The following is a 22658-nucleotide window of genomic DNA, read 5'->3' as shown; positions in this document are numbered from 1 at the left end:
CACTACACAATCACACATACTACCCAATGCTACTCAACTCAACTGCAACACTACTCAATAAAATACACATGTACTGCTCAACATTACTCAAGCACACACATGCTATGCAACACTAATCAATAAAATACACATTTCTCACAAGGTGAGAAAAGCACAGCATAATGTAACTTTTAAAAGACCCAGGCTAGGCCACATCAGTATTGCATATACAGTGCTGTGTGAACGCCCATGAAACGCACTGTTGCTCCAGCAAAGACAGATCAGTCTGCAGACTGTAACCCAGACTGACACAGCATGTCCTTTACACATGGATCAGAAGATTCATCATCCACACTGTCACCCCTGCAGCCTGACCGCAGTTAGCTGAGAGAGAGAGAGAGAGAGAGAGAGAGAGAGAGAGAGAGAGAGAGAGAGAGAGAGAGAGAGAGAGAGAGAGAGAGAGAGAGAGAGAGAGAGAGAGAGAGAGAGAGAGAGAGAGAGAGAGAGAGAGAGAGAGAGAGAGATTGAGTAATTGAGACTGAGAGACTGATCTGTGGTTCTGGCTCATGAACTTGGACTGCTCCATCTGTTTCTAGTGATTCCATTGGCTGCCTGACCTCCCAGTAACTCAACTGATTGGCTCCAGAGCTACGAAGCCCCAGTGTAAAACTCCAGCTATGACCCACTTGAAATTACCAGCTACCAGCTCTTATTCCATCTCATCTCCTCTGGCCCCTCATGTGAGAATCAAATAGTTTTTTATTTTTTTTATTTACTATTTATTTTACCAGGTTAGTCCCATTCAGAAGAGAGACCTGGCCAAGAAGGTCAACAATGACCTTAAAGAAACACTACAACAACAGCAACACAACAACATTACTATTACAACAACAACGCTACAACAACAGCAACACAACAACATTAATATTACAACATTACTATTACAACAACAGCACTATAGCAACAACAGCACCACAACTACAACAACAACTACAATGTCACAACACCTATTAAAACCCCTGGAGGCCATTTGTGTGTGAGGAGCTCTTATCCAGTAAGTATCTGCAGAGGGAAGTAGCTCAGTGGAAGCTCTCAGAATATCTGGAGCACAGAGACAGCACTGTGCTCTGGGGGAGGGGTCTTCCCACTACGGAACGTTCTGGAATCTGTGCACAGGACGGGTGGCTGACAATGTGCCTGCGAGGTCACAGCCTGTTTTATGCAATCCCCAGAAAAGCCACAAACCGCCATAAACAGGATTAATATGACAGCACGTGGGAGGGGGCTTAACCTGATGAAGGAGCGGATCAGAATCTGCTACAGTAGATGGACGGCAGTGTCAGTACTGCCTGGTGCAGGCAGGGCATTTCAGAATTGATTCCACCATTTATCAGGCAATTCTGGCTGGCAGCCTGGTTGCCTCTGCCACAAGGCTGCGACTTGGCCGTAGGTACCTTTACAGCAAGACAATGACTCAAGCATACCTCAAGATCCACACAGAACTGGTTCTGAGATTAAATCTATGTTCTGGACATTGGACCTCAATCCCATCACAAACCTGTGGGCTGAACTGAAGAGGGCAGTTAATACATGCAAACCCAAGAATGTGAAGGATCTTGAGAGGGAGAGAGGAATGAATGGTCCAAAATCCTTCCAAATGTGTTCCTTAACCTTGTCAAGCATTATAGACAAAGCTCTTACAGTCCTGTCTGTGCGCTCCAGATATTGAGAGCTTTCACTCCCTGCCGTTATCCTTTCCAGAGGTGGATGCGCCAAGTACTAAACCAGGGGTGCCAATAATTATGAAACGTTGACTTTGGTTGAATACATTTTTATTAAATGAATGTATGATTTTGGTTATTTCTATTGAAACATTAATAAAGTACAGTGTTTTTCACGTTGCCATTTTTAGTATCTAAATAATTAGCTATATACAGTATATACAATCACCGAGCACTTTATTATGAACATTTTTACTTTATTACACCAACATATTCTTGCGAATATCTGATCAGCCAATTGTGTGGCAGCAGTGCAATGCATACAATCATGTAGATATTGGTCAGGAGCTTCAGTTAATTTTCATATTAACCATCAGAATGGGGAAAAAATGTGATCAAAAAACATTGACCATTGATTGTTGGTGGCAGACAGGGTGGTTTGAGTATCTCAGAAACAGCTGATCTCCTGAGATTTTCACACACACTAGTCTCTAGAGTTTGCAAAGAATGGTGCAAAAAACAAACAAACAAATCCAGTGAGCAGCAGTTCTTCGGGCAGAAACACCCTGTTAATGAGAGAGGTCAGAAGAGAAGGGCCAGACTGGTCGAAGCTGACAGAAAGGTGACAGTAATGCAAATAACCACACATTACAACAGTGGTATGCAGAAGAGCATCTCGGAACACACAGCTGTGCGGATCTTATCGTGGCTACACTGGGGCTACACTGGGGCTACACCGGGGCTTGAACCACAAACCTCCCAGATACTAGTCAAGTACATTAGTCACTAGGCTACATTCTTGCAATTCTATGAATATGTGAATCTGTAATTATGTGAATCTGTGCATGTCTAGAGTTGGAAGGGGAGAGAGCAAAGAGACCCCAGTCAGCAGCGCATTGTAGTGTCATCAGGGATTTTCCGTTTTTTTTCTTGTGTTTTGTTTTGAGGCTAAATCTCCAGTCAGACACTAATTGACCTGCTAATTGCTGTTCCTAAGCCGTTTAGAGAGGCTTTCGCACAAAAGTCCCAGACTGGGGGCTTTATCCCCCTCCCGCCCCCCGATAGGACTGTCTTCTCGTAGTCGCCGGAGGACTTAATCCCGATCGGCTCAGAGCAGCTGGCCATCCGGCTGATTACCATGGGGGGAGGAAGGAGGATTCCACACCTCCATACACTCTCAAGAGCCAGAGCCGGCTCTAGGGGTTTTGGCAGCCCGACACAAGAATGTTCGGAGATGCACCAAACACGGACCAGGGGGTGAGACGGTGACGGGGAGGGGGTGTAGGAAGCGATCGCTGACCAGGGAACTGACTGCTGCAGATGGTTAAAAAACAACAATACTGTACAATTGTAATAGCAAATAGCAAAAAAGAGCAAAGGTCATCACAGTCCCAGAGGGTTGAAAACTGACGACTTTCCACCCTCCTTTTACCTGGGAGTGAATACAGTCTGGCCAATCAGTAGCACTAATTGCTACTGATTGGCCAGACTGATTAATTACCTGGGAGGAAAGAAAACCAGGGCTGGATTTGCATTTGGGGGGCAGATCGGAAGGTGGTCATGCTATCAGCTGACTGTGCGCAGAACAAAAGGCATCGTCCGTGTGTCCATCAGCGCTCCTTCACTGTCTGAGCCAATCCCTCCCTGTGATAACACAAGCACACTGCAAAACCCCCAAAATAAGCCAGTCCCAAGTATATTTAGACTTAAAAGCTTATTTCTATTACTTATTTACAAACGTATTGCCAATGAGGTAACGCCATTTTACTCATTTCAAGAACTGCCAATGGGATACTTGTCAAACAAACAGTAACATACAATAAGCAAATATTTTTTACTTAAGAGAAAAAAGTAAGGTTTCATCTCTCATTACAAGACTAAAGATTAATGGCAGGTTGTTTCTCTCGTGTTTTCAGAGTTAATCTTTTCTACTGTAGACACACCTAATGAATACAACTTGAATTAATTAATTATGCTTATTTCATCAGAAAATAAAGCTGTGAAGAGGTGAAATAAACAACCATTTTGGCGTAGTGTCATTAGATTTTTCAGAAACTGACCTCTTAGTCCCTACACATTATACAGTGTGCAGTATTCAATCCCCACCATTTTCAATGCGCCATACAGATATATAGACATAGGCCTATGCAACAGAAGAGATAACGGTCTGAAAGATAACACAGACATTTCGGTTTGGTTCAGTAGGAACCAAAACACCTCATTTCCTCATTAAAGTGAAATTTAAAAACTGAAGAGGAAACACTGAACCTAAAGAAAAGCCATGGGGTTTTCACAAGGCTCCACTGGGCACGCGGAGGTTATCGATGGAGGAAGCTTTTCATTTCCCCGTGTCATCTTCAGTCACAGTTGAGCGCAAACAGAATGCTTTTTTTCATGCGTATCAAGCCACAGTTCTTTTCTGCTGAAAGGAAAATCACTCGCAGTACGGTGGGTATTTTCCATGTAACATCTGTTTGTTTCAATTCACAAACGAATCCATGTCAGACTGAAATTTATTTTTTTGGGGGGTTAAATGTTATTATTCAGATAAAGCCCCCCACCCCCCTATGGCGACACCCCCACCACCCTCTGAGACGATTACATTACATTACAGGCATTTAGCAGGCGCTCTTATCCAGGGCGACAAACAATAAAGTGCATAGCCAGGGACAAGTGTGCTGAAAATCCTGGAGGGAAGTATGGAGCCAGACCTGGAGTGCGGTTCACCTTTTTGGAAGTATCCTTTTAACTGCATTAATGCCAGCCAACCATACACTTTTTTGAGGAAGCTTAGAATTGTCATTCAAAATGAGTACTTTGGGACAGCAGACTGGAATGTCTTGAATTGGTTTGATAGTGACCTAAAACAGTTGGAATGACCACAAGATGGTCACTAGTCAATTTCACTCTTACTCACAGCAGACTGAACGTAAAGCTATTCTTTTGTACCATAAATACACTCTTGAAAACAGTCCCTTGTCTCTAGGGTGTGCCATCACCAGATACATGAGATGTAATTATATGAGGCATAAGACGTGATGTGGAAGCGGAAAAGCAGATGATCATCCAGCCTTCATTTAGGCCAGAGATACTCAACCTAGGTCCTGGAGAGCCACAGAATCTGCTGGGTTTTCATTGTTACTCAGCGATAATTTATCAATTAAAGCAGTTTATTACAGTCAGCTGACCTAACCTGGTCACTTGGGTCTGAACAGTTAGGCCTGAACAGTTAGGCCATTTTAAGGCAAACAGAAGAACTGGCAGCTCTTGTCACCCTCGAGGACCAGGGTTGAGAACCCCAGACAGATTTAAGACCAATACGATCAAATACCACTTGTGCCTTATCACTAACCTACACCTGTACTCATGGTGGTAAGAGATGGTACATTATTACATTATTGGCATTTGGCAGACGCTCTTACCCAGAGCGACATACAGTTGATTAGACTAAGCAGGAGACAATCCTCCCCTGGAGCAATGCAGGGTTAAGGGCTCAAGGGCCCAACGGCTGTGCGGATCTTATTGTGGCTACACCGGGATTAGAACCACCGACCTTGCGTGTCCCAGTCATTTACCTTAACCACTATGCTACAGGCCGTAGCGTAGTGGTAATAATATAGACGGCAGACAGAGACTGAAGCCCATAGGAGAACAGACAGTGATGATGTCACAGATGAGTCAGTGAGAAAAGGAACATTCTTTCCAGGCATGACATCACCACCTGTGTCCCCACGACAGGAAGTGGTTATGTCATTCTAGGCTTCATGACAAGGCCTGACAAAGACAACAGTGCAACAGCTGAGCATATGACCCATCAATCATAGCTGTGCAGGCCTGTAGGTGATCTCTGTCCCTGGCTTCTGGGGGACAGGGGGAAGTTCTGACAGCAACAAAAATAATGATTGGCCAACTCTGCTCCCTGTTTATAATCAACCACTGAGAAATCTACCAGCCAAATACAAAGATATGTATACAGCAAATCCTCAAATTTTGTCCGGGATTCTATTTGAAGCCGGGCCTCGGATTATAGCCGGGGGCGTGGCCGATTCGGACAAATAAAGGCTATAATAGGGCTAATAATAGGGCTATCAGTCCATGAGCACTAGAAGACATTGTTTCGATTTAACTCAATGAAATAAAAGAGCTCTTCTTAATATTTTATATTGTTGGTTGGGTTAATACTAGGCGGCACGGATGGTGCAGTGGGTAGCACTGCCGCCTCACAGCAAGGAGGTCCTGGGTTCGAATCCCCGTCGGCCGGGGCCTCTCTGTGCGGAGTTTGCATGTTCTCCCCGTGTCTGCGTGGGTTTCCTCCGGGTACTCCGGTTTCCTCCCACAGTCCAAAGACATGCACGTTAGGCTGATTGGAGAGTCTAAATTGCCCGTAGGTATGGGTGTGTGAGTGAATGGTGTGTGTGCCCTGCGATGGACTGGCGACCTGTCCAGGGTCTATTCCTGCCTTTCGCCCAATGTATGCTGGGATAGGCTCCAGCCCCCCTGCGACCCTGATCAGGATAAGCGGGTTCAGATAATGGATGGATGGATGGATGGGTTAATACTGTTGCCAATGAAAAGTGGTTGTCCTACACCATGGGTCTCCAACACGTTGCTCTCAAGCTACCAGTCGCTTGCCGCCCGCTTCTAAGTAGCTTGCCAAAGGCTGAAGCAGTATACATTTAAACACAATTGTTGCCGCAAGGCATTCCAGCCTACGAATTTAATAAAAAGTAAATCAGGCAAAATGAAAAATTAACTCAATTTAGGCTACTTGTCTACGCAATAAGGTTTCCATGTATTTACAGCACAGCGCCCGTTCAATGAATGAATGAAAGGGGCTTCCTTGGCTTGCAATAAACAGACGGGTGGAAATCCCAACACTCTTTCAACTACATAAAACTGAACAGTGAACCATCAAATACCCCCCAGATTTCAGTGCCCATCAGTCACAACATTTAGCAATAGAATCAAACAGTCCAAAAGTAAATTAAATCCCAAACCAAAGCGAAAATCTTTTGATAGCCTACCGGTATGCAGCTCCAAACGAAACGCATGTCTCACAATAAAACGCACTTTAGGAAAAAAAGCTCCTTAACTCGCTGTTATCTACGCTAATTTGTTATTGTTCATGAAGGCGTGTCTGGCAAGTTGTTATTTTATGGATTCTGGACTTGTATGTGATTTATTGTGTTTGAGAATATTTGCAATAAACTAAGTCTGTTAAGACTGACACTGACTTACCAAACGGCGTTTCCTGATTAGCCTACACTAATTGATTTCTGAACGGTTACAGGAAGTGTTGAACAGTGTTGGCCCACTTTAAGTGTAGCCTTTTACTTTATTTCTAAGAATAAAATTCTACAACAGAAGCCTAATAATAAATAAAGGCCTGCCTCGAATACAAGCCAGCCCCAAATAAAGGCCTGTGCTTTGTGCAGCCTAAGTAAATAAAAGACCCTGGCCACAATTTGAGGATTTACGGTAAGTTTTTTGTGTTTGAAAAATCCAAGCCAGCTTAAATTGGCAAACAATTTGAACAGTGAGTTTATATGTGTGAAGCGGTACAAAACGTAAAAGATCCCAGGTGACAAAGAATCACTTGACTAAGAGTCACTTGACAGTGTAGTCCTCTGCCACACTACCAATCCCAGTACGCAGGCTCTCGTCTTCTCTGAAGCCAGTAAACTCCACACGGGCCAATCAACCATCCAAGCAAAACTGAATCCAGATCACCAAACGGGCTTAATCCATCACCAGCCTCTACATTGCAGCCTTCACGCTAGCCACCAGTGACAGGGGAGACTGCTTCAAGCAGAAGAATTCTGGGAGTTTCCAATCAGCATCATTTAGAATGGGATAAACCTCTACAGGAGCACAAAAGCAAAAAATAATGATAGTCAGGTGAGGTAAGCCAAGAGCATTAGAGCAGTCCAAATGTACAGAGTTGTACGGCCAAGGATTGTTAGTTTTATTTAGACCCATTTTTAAAAAAAGAATGTAAGTGAATGTCAGGCATAGTTTTTATTATATAGCTATTATTCATCTTAACCCACTGTCAAAATCCTATAACTCTTTCCACAGTTCAGGAATAAGCACTATCATTAGGGCAGAAATGCACTGAAGCAGAAAACAGAAATGAATATATATTTATGCGAGTTATTGCAATCCTTTAATGGCTCATGGAACAGGGACGAGTCGAAACCACATTTCAATTTTTATTACCAGGCAGCACAAGAGAGTGGGGGATAAAAGGGACTCTACATGAATATCACACATTCAACCTCCATACATCTTTGGACATGAATAAAACCAGGAGGAAGCCTTTGACTGGATGAGCGTATAACAATCACGTATAAATCGGTCATGTGATTTCCATCCGCTTCATTTTTGCTTTGTACACCCAGGCATACATGTATCACCTTTTTTTAAGTGGATAAGAGCAACAGGGTGTTCGGTACAGACCCGCACAGCCAGTGGGCTAAGCTGCATGATTTGAACTGTGAGAGCTGTGGATCCAGCACCCGGTCATGGCAGCCGTGAGACGGGGAGGTGCTTACCGGTTTTGGCATCTTTGCTGCCTCTCCCCCTGTCCGCTTCCGCTGCGAAAACAAAAAGAATTCGTCCTCCGTCTTGAGATGGCGCGTTGACTGGCACTCAGCACCTGATGAAAGAAAGAATGCACGACATATGCAAGGAAATATAAACACTTTCACAAGAAGATAAAACACACATTTACATCAAGGATGTGTCCCAAACCAAAGAACAGCATATTAGAAGAACAGGACATCCATTTAAATATCATCAGCCAGCTTCCTCTGTATTCATTCTGTGTAAAGGCCACTCTTCTCTGAGGTCCACACACTGAGATCACCAGGGTAAGTGTCTGGCACCAACCAACCTGCACGCCCACACTCCTGATTCCATGCTTTTGAAAGAGATGGAAGTCCCCTGCCTGCTCATTTAGCATAGACTGCAAACTGCTTAAACACAATGAATCACATGCCAGACTTGAGTCCATGACTGCATGTGCTTCAGCAGTAGGCCATCAGAGCTGTAGCTTTGCTGTACATGGCTCTTACAGCTTATGAAGTTTCATTCCACATTCATTGCATGCACAAAATGAGCTATTTTCACCCACTGGCCAGTGGGGCTTGTGGTTTCTAAAAACACCAGGCATTTTCCCCTCTTTACCAGCCAAACTACCACAATATAACACAACCTGCCAAAGTGGCTGCTAGAGGAAAAAATCTGTTTGGCTGGTGGCGGGTGTTCATTTCACACCCTGTCAGGACAGTAAATTAAGAGGTGTTAATGACCCTGAATGGTCGGTTTAATAGGTGTTGATGGTCCCTAAATTTATCTGCATGCAAACACACATAAATGATGTTTCAACACAGTCCAACTTGTGAAATGAACATACCATTTACTTTCCTTGTCTTGCATTGATTTTCTATAAAAGGCCATACCTCCCTGGTTTCACCACCAACCAGCAGTACAGAATGTTAGGCCTCAGTAATTTGACATATGTTTATTTACAGTTTTGACAATGCCTGTAGTTACAGAGTATAATTATCCATACAACTGGGTGGCAATAAAATGTTCATCAAAATTGTTTCCCTGCTCCTAACTAGCCAGCATGTAACATGCCATTCAACAGTATTCCTTTTAGTCAAAGTTAAAATTGACTTCCATTGTTTCTCTGTGTAAATCTACCTATTACCCTCTGAGCACTCTAAATTACAAGTGCCTTTATAAGTTGTCAAATGATTCATTCACAAATTGCCACAAGATAATCTCAACCATTAACCAACCAATATATAACCAACCAAGTTATACTTCACTCCGTTTGGAAAGGGGAAGCCAATATTCAGCAAGAGTCCTGTTTCCTTCATATCGTACTCTTTATTTCCTAGTTGTCTAGATCTATCTATTTCGAAGATGCATAATATATCTTCCTCTAGCTACTACCCTTGTTCCTCAGTCATTACACTACATTACATTACATTACATTAGATTAATGGCATTTGGCAGACGCTCTTATCCAGAGTGACATACAACAATCTGCTATGGCTACTGTTCTTACTCACATTTCAAATAATAACATAATAATTTTGGTATTCCCTGATTGTAGCAGCAGGTGCTAAGTTCCTGTGCTGCCCTTTCCGTTACAAACAGACCTGATAAAGGAAAGAAGGGAGCGCTGACTCTGTCTTTTGCATTTTTCCATGCAAAGCCCAGTCAGAGGCAAGGGCACAATGCTTCTATTCATGCCCACATTTTTCTGAAAACCACCCAGTGTGGTTGGTGGATTAAAAATGTGCTTTCTGCCCCAAATTTGAAGGAAATGAGACATGCATAATGTATGGCTATTCTGTTTTCATTCACATTTAAGTATTCAGTACATTAAATATTTTATAGTTTTAATACATTATTAAAGTATTATAAACATTATAATACTAAAAGACACACACTCATAGAGCACTGTATTAGGTAGACCTGTACACCAGCTTGTTAATGCAAATATTGAATCAGCCAATCATGTAGCAGTAACTAAATGCATACAAGCATGCAGACGTTGTCAAGAGGTTCATCTGTTTTTCAGACCAAATGTCAGAATTGGGCACAAATGCGGTGTGAGTGACTTGGACCTTGGAATGATTGTTGGTTTCAGACAGGATGGTTTGAGTATCTCAGAAACTACTGATGTCCTGGGATTTTCACGCACAAGAGTCTCTAGCTATAGTTTGCAGAGAATGGTGCGAAAAACAAAAAGCACCCAGTTAGTAGCAGTTCTGCGGGCAAAAACGCCTTGTTAATGAGAAGGGCCAGAAGCATCAAAGCCGACAAGAAGGTGATAACGTAGATAACCACAAATTACAACATTGGCATGCAGAAGAGCATCTCTGAACACACAACGCGTCAAAGCTCTAAGTGGATAGGTTACAACAGCATGCCTGCTGAGCGACTTTCAGTAGCTACGCAAATCCTACAGCAGTATGACCAGCAGTATTACAAAACTGTGTTCGGAGAGTAGAAAGTTGGGGGTAAATCATTCAACGCCGACGGGTATAAAAAAGCTAAATCTCAATACTCAATGCACATACTCCCTGAAAGAAATGTGAAACCGACACACGTAGATTCTCTCATGCATGTTTCAATTAAAACTGCTGAATTTGCTAAAGATGTTACAGCAATAATAAGGACAACAACATCTTCAGGGGTCAACTATGCTCGGTCTATTATTCTTTTTGCTTGTTGGAGGGGGGTAAATACATTTCCATCCATCTAAATTGGTGGTGGGCGATTCAATAATCTGATCCACATCCACGCACATAATCCCTCACACCTTGCCAAACCTCCACATCATCACGCTGTCAAACCTCAGTTTGCGCTGCAGTAATAGTTACCATCGGAACACACAGCAATATAGCTAACGACATCACCCCGTAATGACAACAATTGCCGCTGTACAAGTCAAACGAAGTATCAGAAGCAAACTAATATCCCAGAGGTAGCCTACAAATAAACAATTCCCCGTTTGGTTTTAACGAGTGTCCACATTCGATTATCCTGATTAAGGGGGCTACACTGTAGACGAAAGGTTTGACGTTGGGGTGAAGTTGCAAATATATGCAACTTCTGAAATATTTTCAATTTATTTATGCCAACAATTGAAGTGTAGACGAAAATTAGACTACGCATCTAGTTAGGCTACAACTTCGTAGGCACATTGCGCTGCATTGTAGCAACAGCGGCTTCACAACTATATTATAATTACAATGCACCTTTGAACCAGATTTGACTTGTATAGCTAAATTCTTGCCTTTAACATTAAAATAAAGTCTTGTCAACAACACAATTTCAAATCGCTCTATTTCTCTCATCCAAAATTAGCTACGACAAAGACTACAACGCAAATAAATTCGGGAACACATCGATTCCAGAAGTAGCCCACTGCAATAGGCATGGATCTCGCTAAATGTTTTCAAAACACTTGTGCTACAGGCCTGCTAACCACAAAATGAGGTTTAACAACACATAGAAATCCCGCTTCTCTGAACAGCTTTGTCGAAACCATCAACAGAGGTAGAGTAACTCACCAAAAATGAAGAACTGCTACGTGGAAACCGATCACAGTCTGCCAGAATGCATGGGTTCCTTATAATTCCAAAAACAGAGGAACAGTCTTCGCTACTATCCCCGTTGATGGTGATGTATTAAAAAAAAAAAAAAAAAAGACCGGGGAGTTCCACCAGTAGGGGGGAGACATACGCAGTCAATATGGCCGTCAGTCTGTGGCGTGGTTCCTACTATGACAAAACGAAGAGGGAACATTCACCGCGAAATGCTAAACCTTGGGAGATAGTCGTACTGGTTCACTCACTGTAAAGGCAATGTGGCGAATCTTAACCCTCTATGGCATGAATTTTTATTTTGGGGGAATAACAAATATTTCACCCCATTTTTTGGGAGCTTGGGTGTCCCTGATAATATATCCATCATAAAACGTGTGCCCCCAACCAGACATTGGTTGGCAACAGTTTGCTACAAGGGCACTGAAACACCAAGGTTATCTAGAGTACATATGATGTGGAATAAGGAAAGTGAGTAATATATGCATTAGAAATGGTTTATTTTGACAAACATCAACCAAAAATGGTTCCAACCTATTACAATATTTAAGTCAAAACATAAAACAATAAAATAAACAAATACGACTAAGTACAATTAACACTTCATGTATAAATGTTTCTTACAGTTCATATAAACATAAACCAACATCCAAATGACTGCATGTGTGTGAAAGGGAGTGTGTGTGTGTGTGTGTGTGTGTGTGTGTGGAGAGATTAGCCTGTGTGTGCAGGTATATGTGCGAGTGCGTGTGTGTTTCAGTGTGTCCAAATTAGTATTTTTGTGGGTTATTGTTTGAGTCAGTGTTTCTCTTTTTGACAAAGCATGCTCTGATTTCCTATTCTGTGTGGAAACTCAGGAAGCAGTTGCTGGTGGATGTGAAACAGAGGACATCACAGTTACGAAACTTGGCTCTTGGTGTACCTGTGCACCCTGGTACCTTGCATCTTCCCTTCCTTGCAGCCATAACCTTCCAGTGGGTTGTGGCATCCAGGCGCACATCGGGGACTGGAATTTGAGCAGCAGGTCCTTTTCTCCTCTTCTCCTCATACTCTCCAGTAATTGTGGAACTGGGACAGCCTTTCTTGCTCACTTTTGCAAAGGAATTATGTGATGTGTGACTTGAAGGTATACAGCTTCATTTGTTCCTTTTTTCTCATGCCAGTGCCTACAAAATCTCTTCGATAGAGCAGTCAGGTGGTCACGATGAATGTATCTACGAAACGGAACACTAGCCTGTCTTACCTCTTTTTTGACCTGATTTTGTTTGTGCAATCAGCGAGTGAAGCAGATCGACCCCACCCATATTCGTGTTGTATCCTTTCACCACAGCAGGGCAGGGGATTTTGGTGATCATCTTTCACTTGCAATCCCACCTGTCAACCTCGGTGACTGGGTGGGCTCCAGTGTAATCACTCCAACCACGGCCATCTTCTGGTCAAAAGATCCACATCCTGCTCTCTTCAGTTCAGCATCGCTTATCAAGTTGATGTCTGGTAGTCTGTTGCCACGAACAGTACCAGTGCAGTGAATTCCCTGCTGAGCCAGTGTGAGCACAAGAAGGACACTCAGTTGTTGAAGAAGAGCTTGTAGTTCTCTTGCTTGGGTATAGGCTGGGCCAGAGGACAACATTACCACTTGCTCCCACATCTGCTCGCTCAGGGGATTGCACAGCCCTGTGTAGATTTCTAAGTTGTGCCGGATAACAAGATGAGTATCTTGTAATCTTGTTTCTTTGGTTTGGATGGCAGGTATTGCTTCAATCTATTTCTTCCCTTGAATGGGGCCATCTGCTCATCAACAGCCAGCTTCTTACCCATTGGGATTGACATCAGTTTTCAGGTTAGATGAGTGACCAGTGGTTGGATCTTGTGGAGTGGATCATCATTTTCCTCCTGTCTCTCTTCATTATTACTGAAGTGCAGGCATTTTTTGATGGCCTCCTGTTTGTTCAGTGTCATGGTATCTACTTGGGACACTGCAGGTTTTGTTCCAAAACATGCAGGTGTCTGGTAAACCAAACAATGACACAATAGTACACTACAGTACCCAGGAACTGCTCCAATTCTTTTATAGGGGCTTGTTTGCATTACATTGCATCGTATATAGATTTGACTGCCCTACAATAACTTCCAGAATGTCTTCAGAGAAAAAATAGAAGTACTGGAGGGGGAACATGATATAATCAGATCTTGAAAGCAGGCCCTGCCATCTGGGTAAGCATTGAAGTATGCACTGTGGAGTGTTCTCCACCAGGGTAGTTGTGGAACATCCTCTGCTACATCTTCATCTTCATCCTCAGCTTCATTGTCAACAGACAGGCATTCTCCTTTAAAAACAAAGCAGGAAGCACAAATTTGAATGTGTCATATACCCTTCTGCATCCACTGACATGCATGCAAAGAAACACACACACACACACACATGCACACATGCACACATGCACACACACACACACACACACACACACACACACACACACACATGCACACATGCACACACACACACACACACACACAATACATTGCTGACTGGCCCATAACTGACCCCTGACCTCCTAACTGTGTCTCAAACCTGATTGGGAGATCCACTCTTCCTGACTCTCTTCACGCTCAGTTTTCATTGTCATTCACCTCAAGCTCACTGTCCTCACTGTCACAGGGAATAACCATAGCTGCTCGATCATGTTCCTTCCGTCCATAAAATGTTCTTGTGTCCATTTCCTGTACATATCAGAAGATGGTAAAGTAAAAACATTGACCATTGTTACTGTGACTGTAAATAATGTGTTAATTTTGTAAGGTGATCTCTCCTCCTATAGCCTGTTGGGTGTGGATTCCTGTGATTGGAGTACCTGACGAGACTGCTGGCTGCTGATTGGTCCAGGAGACTGCTTCCACCTATTTAAGTGGCAGCTGACAGCCACTTCCTGCCCTTACCTCTGTTCCCACACAAGACCTGTGTGTTTCTGAAAAAAGTGTTTTTGCAGCTGAACTTTGTAAGCTCAGTATGCAAGGTTGTAATGTTGGCAGTTGCAGCCCAATGTAAGGTGAGAACCCTTTTTCCTTTGTTTACAGTTTTCTCCTGTTTTGGTGTTAGGAGTTAAGTCAGAGGCCTGTTTTTTGTTTGACTTTTATTTTATGTTTATAGGGAAGTTTTAGGGCTCAATAAGTACATTTTTGTTTGTTGTGTTGGGGTTGCTCAACTGGGAAAACAAAATAAATGGCTGCTTGTTTTAATAATAAATCAGTTTAATGGTCTTACTTGGGAACAGTAGAGTTGGGGCCACACCACATGCTATGCCCAGGTTACCCTAGGCCTGGGACATAACACCATGGTCATAATTATGCATCCGAGCACATCTCCACACATCTCCACATTTGTCTGCGCATGATATTGCCCCTGCACAATGTTGCCCTGAGGCAACGAACCAAAAAAAACACAGTCATAGTATATAAATAAAAACAAAATAAGTCTTTAAACAATCAAACATACTTCTTTACATACTCATGCACATGCATATATATTTTTTTTTTATATTAAGTTATTTCAATTTAAATATGTTAAAAAGTGGTATTTATCTTACCAATTCCTATGCGGCTTATCCACCCCCAGACAAAAGACCACACCCACTTCAGCCCCTCATTTCATTGAACACAGACTTGTCAGGTGATATTATATATACATATTTATACATATATAATATATATATATATATTTTATTTAAAAGATTAAAGAGGCAGTGTGAGGTCCAAAAAGGTAGTTTGTTGTCTAAGGGCAACACCATGCCATGAAGGTTTAATGACACCATGGCGTTTAAACTAAAGCTGGCAAACAGATGAGTGGCTCTGCCAAGTTCGGTCTTTAAATCCTCAGAAATTATACTTCTGATCAGGGACAGATGAACACGGCCCGCCATTCAACTTTGGCCCACCATCCACAAGATAACTTAAAATAAAATTATCATTATTTAGAGTAACTATTATAAATAGCATCTCCAGTTTTAATGCGGCGACATGGCTCAGGCTGTAAGAGCAGTCGTCTGGCATGTTATGCCAGTCGTCATACTATGTTTCAAAACATTTAAGATATTCACTTGAAATAGCCTATATATGGGCTATACATTTCATTATAATTCAATATAATTATAGAAACAGTGAAATAGAATATTGAGGGGAAAAATTATAGGTATAGGTAGACTATAGTCTATGTGTATTCTTTACAACAGATTCAAAAGAATAGAACAGCTAGCATGTTCTAAACAGAGCTTCTCTCTTGTGTAATATCAAATTAATCAACCACAACTTGAATAGTTCAAGATGAATGACCTTACAGTTCCACAACAGGAACAGGCAAGTGAGAAGTTGTATCTTTTTCCTGGCATTAACCGGAATCAAGGCAAGGCAAGTGACTTCTTTTGGATTACATTTCAACAGGCAGTTTTAATCAATAACCCTGCAAATACTTGAATGTGCAGAGTGTATCAGTGAAGTAAAGTTCAGTTTGACCTCCTCACACACATGCACCCGCTGTGTAACACAAGGTGCTACAAATTCATCACACAAACTACTAAACTTGTGAATTTACTCACTGGGCTTATAATCACAAACAAATAAACACTTGCACACACACACTCATTGAGATAATGTACTTCCTCACTCCCTCATTCATATGGTCATAGGCCGACTCAATGGCACTGCAGAAGCCAGTGCCACACATGGTCCGAGCGTACACATAATCACATCCTCTCTTGCAGTCTTGTCTTGCTCTTAACGCTTTACAGTGTGAGAACACAAGTATGTGACTGGAATGCTCTTCACTTCACAATAATACTGATGTCTGGAGTTCAGAAACAATGTTTTAGAAAACTGACTGAAAAAATCCAATTAAATGACAGTCCAGCCTCTCCATCTCTGCACTGACCAATTATCAGCAAGTAGCACAGCATACAGAGTCATGGTCAGAGTGAACTGGGAATCTTTTGCAAAACACGGTCATTTGTTCAGATCCAGGACAACTGAAATACCCAAATACGCATATTTGCATTAGCTATGTAGTATGTTCAATTGGCGCACAGCCACACTCTATATAAATTACTGCCATCTAGTGGATATATATTGTTATGTTATATTGAGGGGAATGTCTCATACACGTCCAAGAGCAGTATGATTGCTACTGACATCCATGAGCAAGAGCAATCCTCAAATCTGTATCTTTACAATTTATTTAAGTGAATCAGCCCCCTTCTCATTCTCTTTTACACTTTCTGCCCCTTCCATTTCATTGCATTCTTTGATCTTTTGCAATATATTTATTTTATTATTGCTATTGTTATTATGATGATGATGATTATTATTATTGGCGTTATTATTAATTAATTATTTAAAATATATAATTTCAATTGTACACTAAACTTTTTTTTTTAACCAGAAGGCAAACAACCCTCAAGGGGTGGGCTGCCCGCTAAAACAGCAAGCCGTCCAAATATGACGCCTCCTTGATTTCACTTCTTACTGACATGGCTCAGGCAGTAAATGACATGCCATTTACCATTTACCATTTACCACTCAATAGACTGTTCATGCACAACTTCCAATAAGCCTATTGGCAAGGAGGTGGTATTTCATGGTGGATTCAAGACTTGGATTTCCCAAGATGCAACGAAGTGTTGTAGATTTCAACATGTGGCTGCTGAATTTTTCTTTGACTTTTGACCACACAGTACAATACTTGGTATGTCAAATATCTGTGTTCCTCATTCTGTAAATGAGTATTAGTAGTAATTCCTCCTTGAATGCGTTACTATTTTCAAACAGTCAGTTGTGAGGGACCATTTTCTTCCTTTGTGACTAAAGTAAGTCTTCTTTTCCAGCAAATGAAAGTACTCTGTGCAAGTAAATGTTTGGTAGCCTGTTGCAATGCTTCTTTGACCTGTTTTTGGGGATTCACTGTGAATGCCAGTTTTTGTGAATTAAGTTTGCCTGTTTGCCCAAAAGCCAGCTTGCTGAAAAAGTAAATACAAATAAAAAGGGAGAGACTAGTACTTTTGAATGACTTACCTGCAGTAAAGGGCATGCATGTGTTAGAGTTTTCCACTGAAATAAATGTCAGGTCCACATGGTGCTCCTGTATAGGTAAACCCCTTAAGTCACATTTGTGAGACAGGTGTGTGGGGGGGTGGACCCAAAATGCACGACTCCGACAAAAGGGATGTAATAAAGTCCCATCAGGGCTTTATTCGGGGAATGTTCAGTGAGCGTAGTCAAAACAAGCATAGTTCATACATGTGAAATCCAGCCAAAACCAATGTACAGTACCAAGGAAGAAGGCAGTCTCGTAATCGGTACACCATGCAAAAAGTCCAGTAACCAGGAAAGCTGTCAGCGGGGCAGAAGTACAGGCAGACGGTAGGCAGGCTCAGGGTTGATGATGGCGCAAGAGTCAAGACTAAAGTCCGCTCCGCGGGGCAAAAGTACAAAGACAACAGGCAAAGTCGTGGTACTAGCAGGCAATGGTCAACAAAACAGAAGTCAATAATCTTTGGTCAATAAACAGGCTTGGATCATAACGGGTAGACAATGGCTTACCCAACAGGAGGCAACAATTTTGCAAAGACATGACATGGAACTGAGCTTATAGGCAGGTGTAGACAGGTGCAGACAATTAGCTTGAGAGCAGCATGAGAATGGAAATCAGGTGTGGAGGATTGACAAGATAATTATTCATCGTTAGTAATAAACCTATCCTGCCCTAGCGTTAGTAAATTAGTAAATGACATGCACAGGAAACGTAAGGTAAACATGAACACATGGTTAGAATGTTAGTATTACCCAATCCTGATATAAAGTTAGTAGATTAGTAAGAAGACAAGGGAAATTTAAACAATTAGGGAAGTGTGAGTGACAGAAAGAAAGAGAGAGAGAAAGCATGAATGCAAGGTTTGCAGAAAGACACAAAAAAGTGTATCCTAAACAATGAACGGAACTTAACATGAAACAACATAAATTGTGGCATAACAAGTTTGCAAAACTTCTGCCCCGCTGACAGCTTTCCTGGCTACCGGACTTCTTGCATGGTGTACCAATTACAAGACTGCCTTCTCCCTCGGTTCTGTGCTTTGGTTCTTTGGCTGGATTTTACGTGTACGAACATTGCTTGTTTTTGACTACGCTCTCTGGATATTCCCCGAATAAAGCCCTGACGGGAATTTACTACACCATTGTTTCTGAGTCGTGCATTTTGGGTCCAAACCCCCCACGCACCCGTCTCAATTAGGAAATGCATTCACTTCACTGTTCTTGTTCTGGGAGCAACATTGACTGGTTTCCAACAGCCAAATCACCTCTCATTTAGTAAGCTATTAAATTAAATGATGAGTTCTATCATGTGTATAGGCCTATCTGGGGGGAAAAAATGTTTCATGTTGTGTCAAAAATTTTAGATGATAGATGAGTTTGAGAATGAAACTTTAAGGCACAATACAAATGCATTGGTAAAATGTTTCAAATGCATTTGGGAACATATTTCCCATATGTATCTTATGCTGGCTGAAATAAACATTGATACATGTTTTTTTTTTGGTCAGGGTCCTTCAGTAGAAGAAGAGAGATGAAAAGGAATAACTCTGCCTGGTCTGCAATACAGCCATCTCTGGTATTGGCATGCTTCATTTGGCATTGCTGTGTTCCGAATGAACCAACCGCAGGATACTATCTAAACAACTGCACTGCTTATCCATCTCAAAATGACACCAATGGAACCAACGTGCTGTGTAGGAAGCAGATGTTTTACACCGTTCCCTCAGATATACCGCCTGATGTGGAGGTTTTGGACATATCCTTCAATTCCATCTCACAACTCAAGGTGGAGAATTTCAAACTCCTCACAAATCTTAAGTATTTATATGTATCTAACAATTGGATCTGGCATGTGGAAAACGGCACCTTCAGAGACTTGTTCACTTTGCATGAGCTGAATCTTGCTCAGAACCGCCTAACTACCATCTCAAATGATATTTTTCAGGGCCTTGTCAACCTCAAAATATTCCGACTAGATGGTAACTTCATCAGTAAAATTGATCCATCGGTCTTTTCTTTACTTTCCAATATAAACACAGTCAACTTGACTAACAATAGCCTTCAGCATATGGAGCAGGTTCAACCAATCATAACACTGCCTGCATTGCAGAATCTGTACATTGGAAAGAACAACTTTTCTCATTTTAAATCCCAAGACATATCAAATATGTCCGTGGGAATAAAGCTGTTGGATTTATCCTGGAATCCACTGGAAGTATTTCAGATCACAGCAGATATTTTCCCTCATCTTGAGACTTTAGACATCTCCTACGTCCGTGCCAATGGATATCTGAAGTGGAATGTGAAGGACCGGTCGTTTTTACGTAATGTGAACAGACTCAACCTCAGTGGCATCCACATCTCTGAGGAAGAAATAGCCAAAGTGTTTTACAGTGTGAATGGCTCTTTGATCCACCTGAGGATGTATCAAATGAAGTTAAACATCAAACCTCTCTTGAAGAAAGCTTGCCAGATCCCCACTTTAAGCGTCATTCGTCTCAAAACAAACACCATCACTGCTCTTGATAACCAGTTATTCTTGCCCTGTTCATTTTTGAACGAATTGGATATGACGGCTAACAAGATCAATCGTGTGTGGGGGCTTGCATTCAAACCTCTTGAGCGCTTAACAAACCTGCGCATTGGTCACAACCGCATCGAGAAAGTCCCAAGCGCTATTAGACATCTCCCTGCCCTCGAGACGCTGGATCTCAGCTTCAATAGAATTGCTCGTATTAACTGCTCTGACTTTGCCCATCTGAGACAGCTGAGATATCTCTACCTGTTTCACAATCACATATCGGGTCTCAGCCCCTGTGTGTTCAAAGACATGCCAAATCTTCAGACACTGAAGTTGGGGACCAACAATATATTGAGCACCAGAGGTGCTTTTAGTGACCTGCAGAATCTAGAATATTTGCAGTTGCGAAATAATAAACTGAGTATTATCAAACCAAATGATTTTAAAGCCTTAAGGTCCCTCAAATACTTGGATCTTATTGACAATCAAATTACTGCAATAGAAGCTTTCCCAGAACTACCCAATCTGAAACGGTTATATCTGAACGCAAACAAGATCACCCAGGTTACAATTAGTTCAAAAGATCTCTTTTCAGGGTTGTCCAACTTAGAAATACTGGATTTATCCGCAAATATGATATCATATGACACACAATTTGAATTAGAGCACCCCCCTTTTGCTCTGCTAAAGTCTTTGGAATATCTGGCGATCAACAGCCAAGGTCATAAGGGGTTATGCAATCTGCCACCCAACCTTCTGAAGGGTTTGACCTCTTTGCGTAAGCTCAATGCTGGAAATTTAAACATTGAATCTCTGCACCCAGATACTTTCAGTCACACACCACACCTGTTACACCTGGACATCAGCAAGAATACGTTTACCACTCTCACCTCTCAAGTGTTCTGGAACATTCCAGATCTCACCATGCTGATCATAAATAAAGTCCGCTTACAATCCCTAGACTTCCTGATCCAGGCCAACCTCTCCAGGCTCCAGGCCCTGGCGGTGAAGCAAAACCAGCTGGCTGTCATCAACGAGACACTGATCCGCTCCCTCCCTGCCCTCACTTGCCTCAGCATGGCGAACAACACCTTCACCTGTGACTGCCAAAATGCCTGGTTCATCCGCTGGGCACGCGATGACAATCACACCCAGGTCATCGGTGCCAGTGGCTTCACCTGCAATTACCCCGCTGACTTGAGTGGAGCCAAGCTGTTAGATCTGGACACAGGATTGTGCTATGTGGATATAGGGTTCTTCTGCTTTGTCTCCACCACCATTCTGGTTGTGTTGACCCTGCTGGGCTCAATGTGCTACCACTTCTTTCGCTGGCAGATGATCTACACCTACTACCTCTTCCAAGCCTTCCTCTATGACCGCAGAAATAAAAAAACGCAGGAATTTGAGTACGACGCCTTTATCTCCTACAATACTCGGGATGAGCCGTGGGTTCTGGAGGAACTCCTGCCCGAGCTGGAGGACAGGCAGGGCTGGAGACTCTGCCTGCACCATCGGGACTTTGAGCCGGGGAAGCCTATCCTGGAAAACATAGTGGAGAGCATCTACAGAAGCCGCAAGACCATCTGCCTGATCAGCCGCCACTACCTGGAGAGCGAGTGGTGCTCCAGGGAGATCCAGGTAGCCAGCTTTCGGCTCTTTGATGAGAGCCAGGACGTCCTGGTCCTGGTGTTCCTGGAGGACATTCCACCTAGCCAGCTCTCCCCCTACCACAGGATGAGGAAGCTGGTGAAGAAGCGTACCTATCTGACCTGGCCAAAACCAGGAGACCACACCACGGTCTTCTGGCAGAAACTCAGAGTTGCCCTGGAGACCACGGAAGGACCTGACCAGGAAAACCCAATTCTATCTGGACTGGAGCATTAAGATTATATCACAACACACATTCCCACCCATAAGTAAGATCCCAAACACTCCAATCATTATTTTATTGTCTCTATAGATGGTTATGAATTGTTCAACTTAAATGTAAATGTCAGTTAGTTACAATTATAGCTGGGTGTTTGTCATGGAAGTCTCAAGACAATTGTGCAAAACAGAAAAGCAAGACCACATCTGAGTGGCAGAAAAAAAACTTTTCTTTTTAGAGTTTTGGAGTGGGAGAAACAAATTCCTTACTTAATATAGTAAATGCTGTGGGAGGACCTGGACAGAGACTGATATCAAATTATAGGAAGCATTTGGTCACAGGTGTAGCTACAAGGTGGTGCAACC

At 42.4% G+C, this 22658-nt stretch overlaps 2 protein-coding genes across 2 annotated transcripts in view; one reads left to right on the top strand and one right to left on the bottom strand.

Annotated features, from left to right (window-relative positions):
• The window catches only part of LOC133116563 (radixin-like), a 31799-nt gene extending 19894 nt beyond the window's left edge, over positions 1-11905 (bottom strand). Inside the window, exons 1-2 of the mRNA XM_061226260.1 lie at positions 11798-11905; positions 8255-8358 (exon numbers count right to left, since the gene is read on the bottom strand). Coding sequence (XP_061082244.1) covers positions 8255-8266 — 12 coding nt within the window. The 5' untranslated portion in view covers positions 8267-8358; positions 11798-11905. The remainder of the gene's footprint in view (positions 1-8254; positions 8359-11797) is intronic.
• A 4242-nt stretch (positions 11906-16147) lies between these two features.
• tlr22 (toll-like receptor 22) lies at positions 16148-22310 on the top strand. Its single transcript, XM_061225711.1, has 3 exons — positions 16148-16184; positions 19534-20478; positions 20551-22310. The coding sequence occupies exons 1-3, from the start codon at positions 16148-16150 to the stop codon at positions 22308-22310; spliced, it is 2742 nt and encodes a 913-aa protein (XP_061081695.1).
• Positions 22311-22658: the final 348 nt, after the last annotated feature.

The sequence above is a fragment of the Conger conger genome, chromosome 17 (genome assembly GCF_963514075.1).
Source record: "Conger conger chromosome 17, fConCon1.1, whole genome shotgun sequence".
NCBI classification, from domain to species: domain Eukaryota; kingdom Metazoa; phylum Chordata; class Actinopteri; order Anguilliformes; family Congridae; genus Conger; species Conger conger.
The sequence above is the reverse complement of the archived record's forward strand: the minus strand, read 5'-3'. Positions and strand labels throughout refer to the sequence as shown.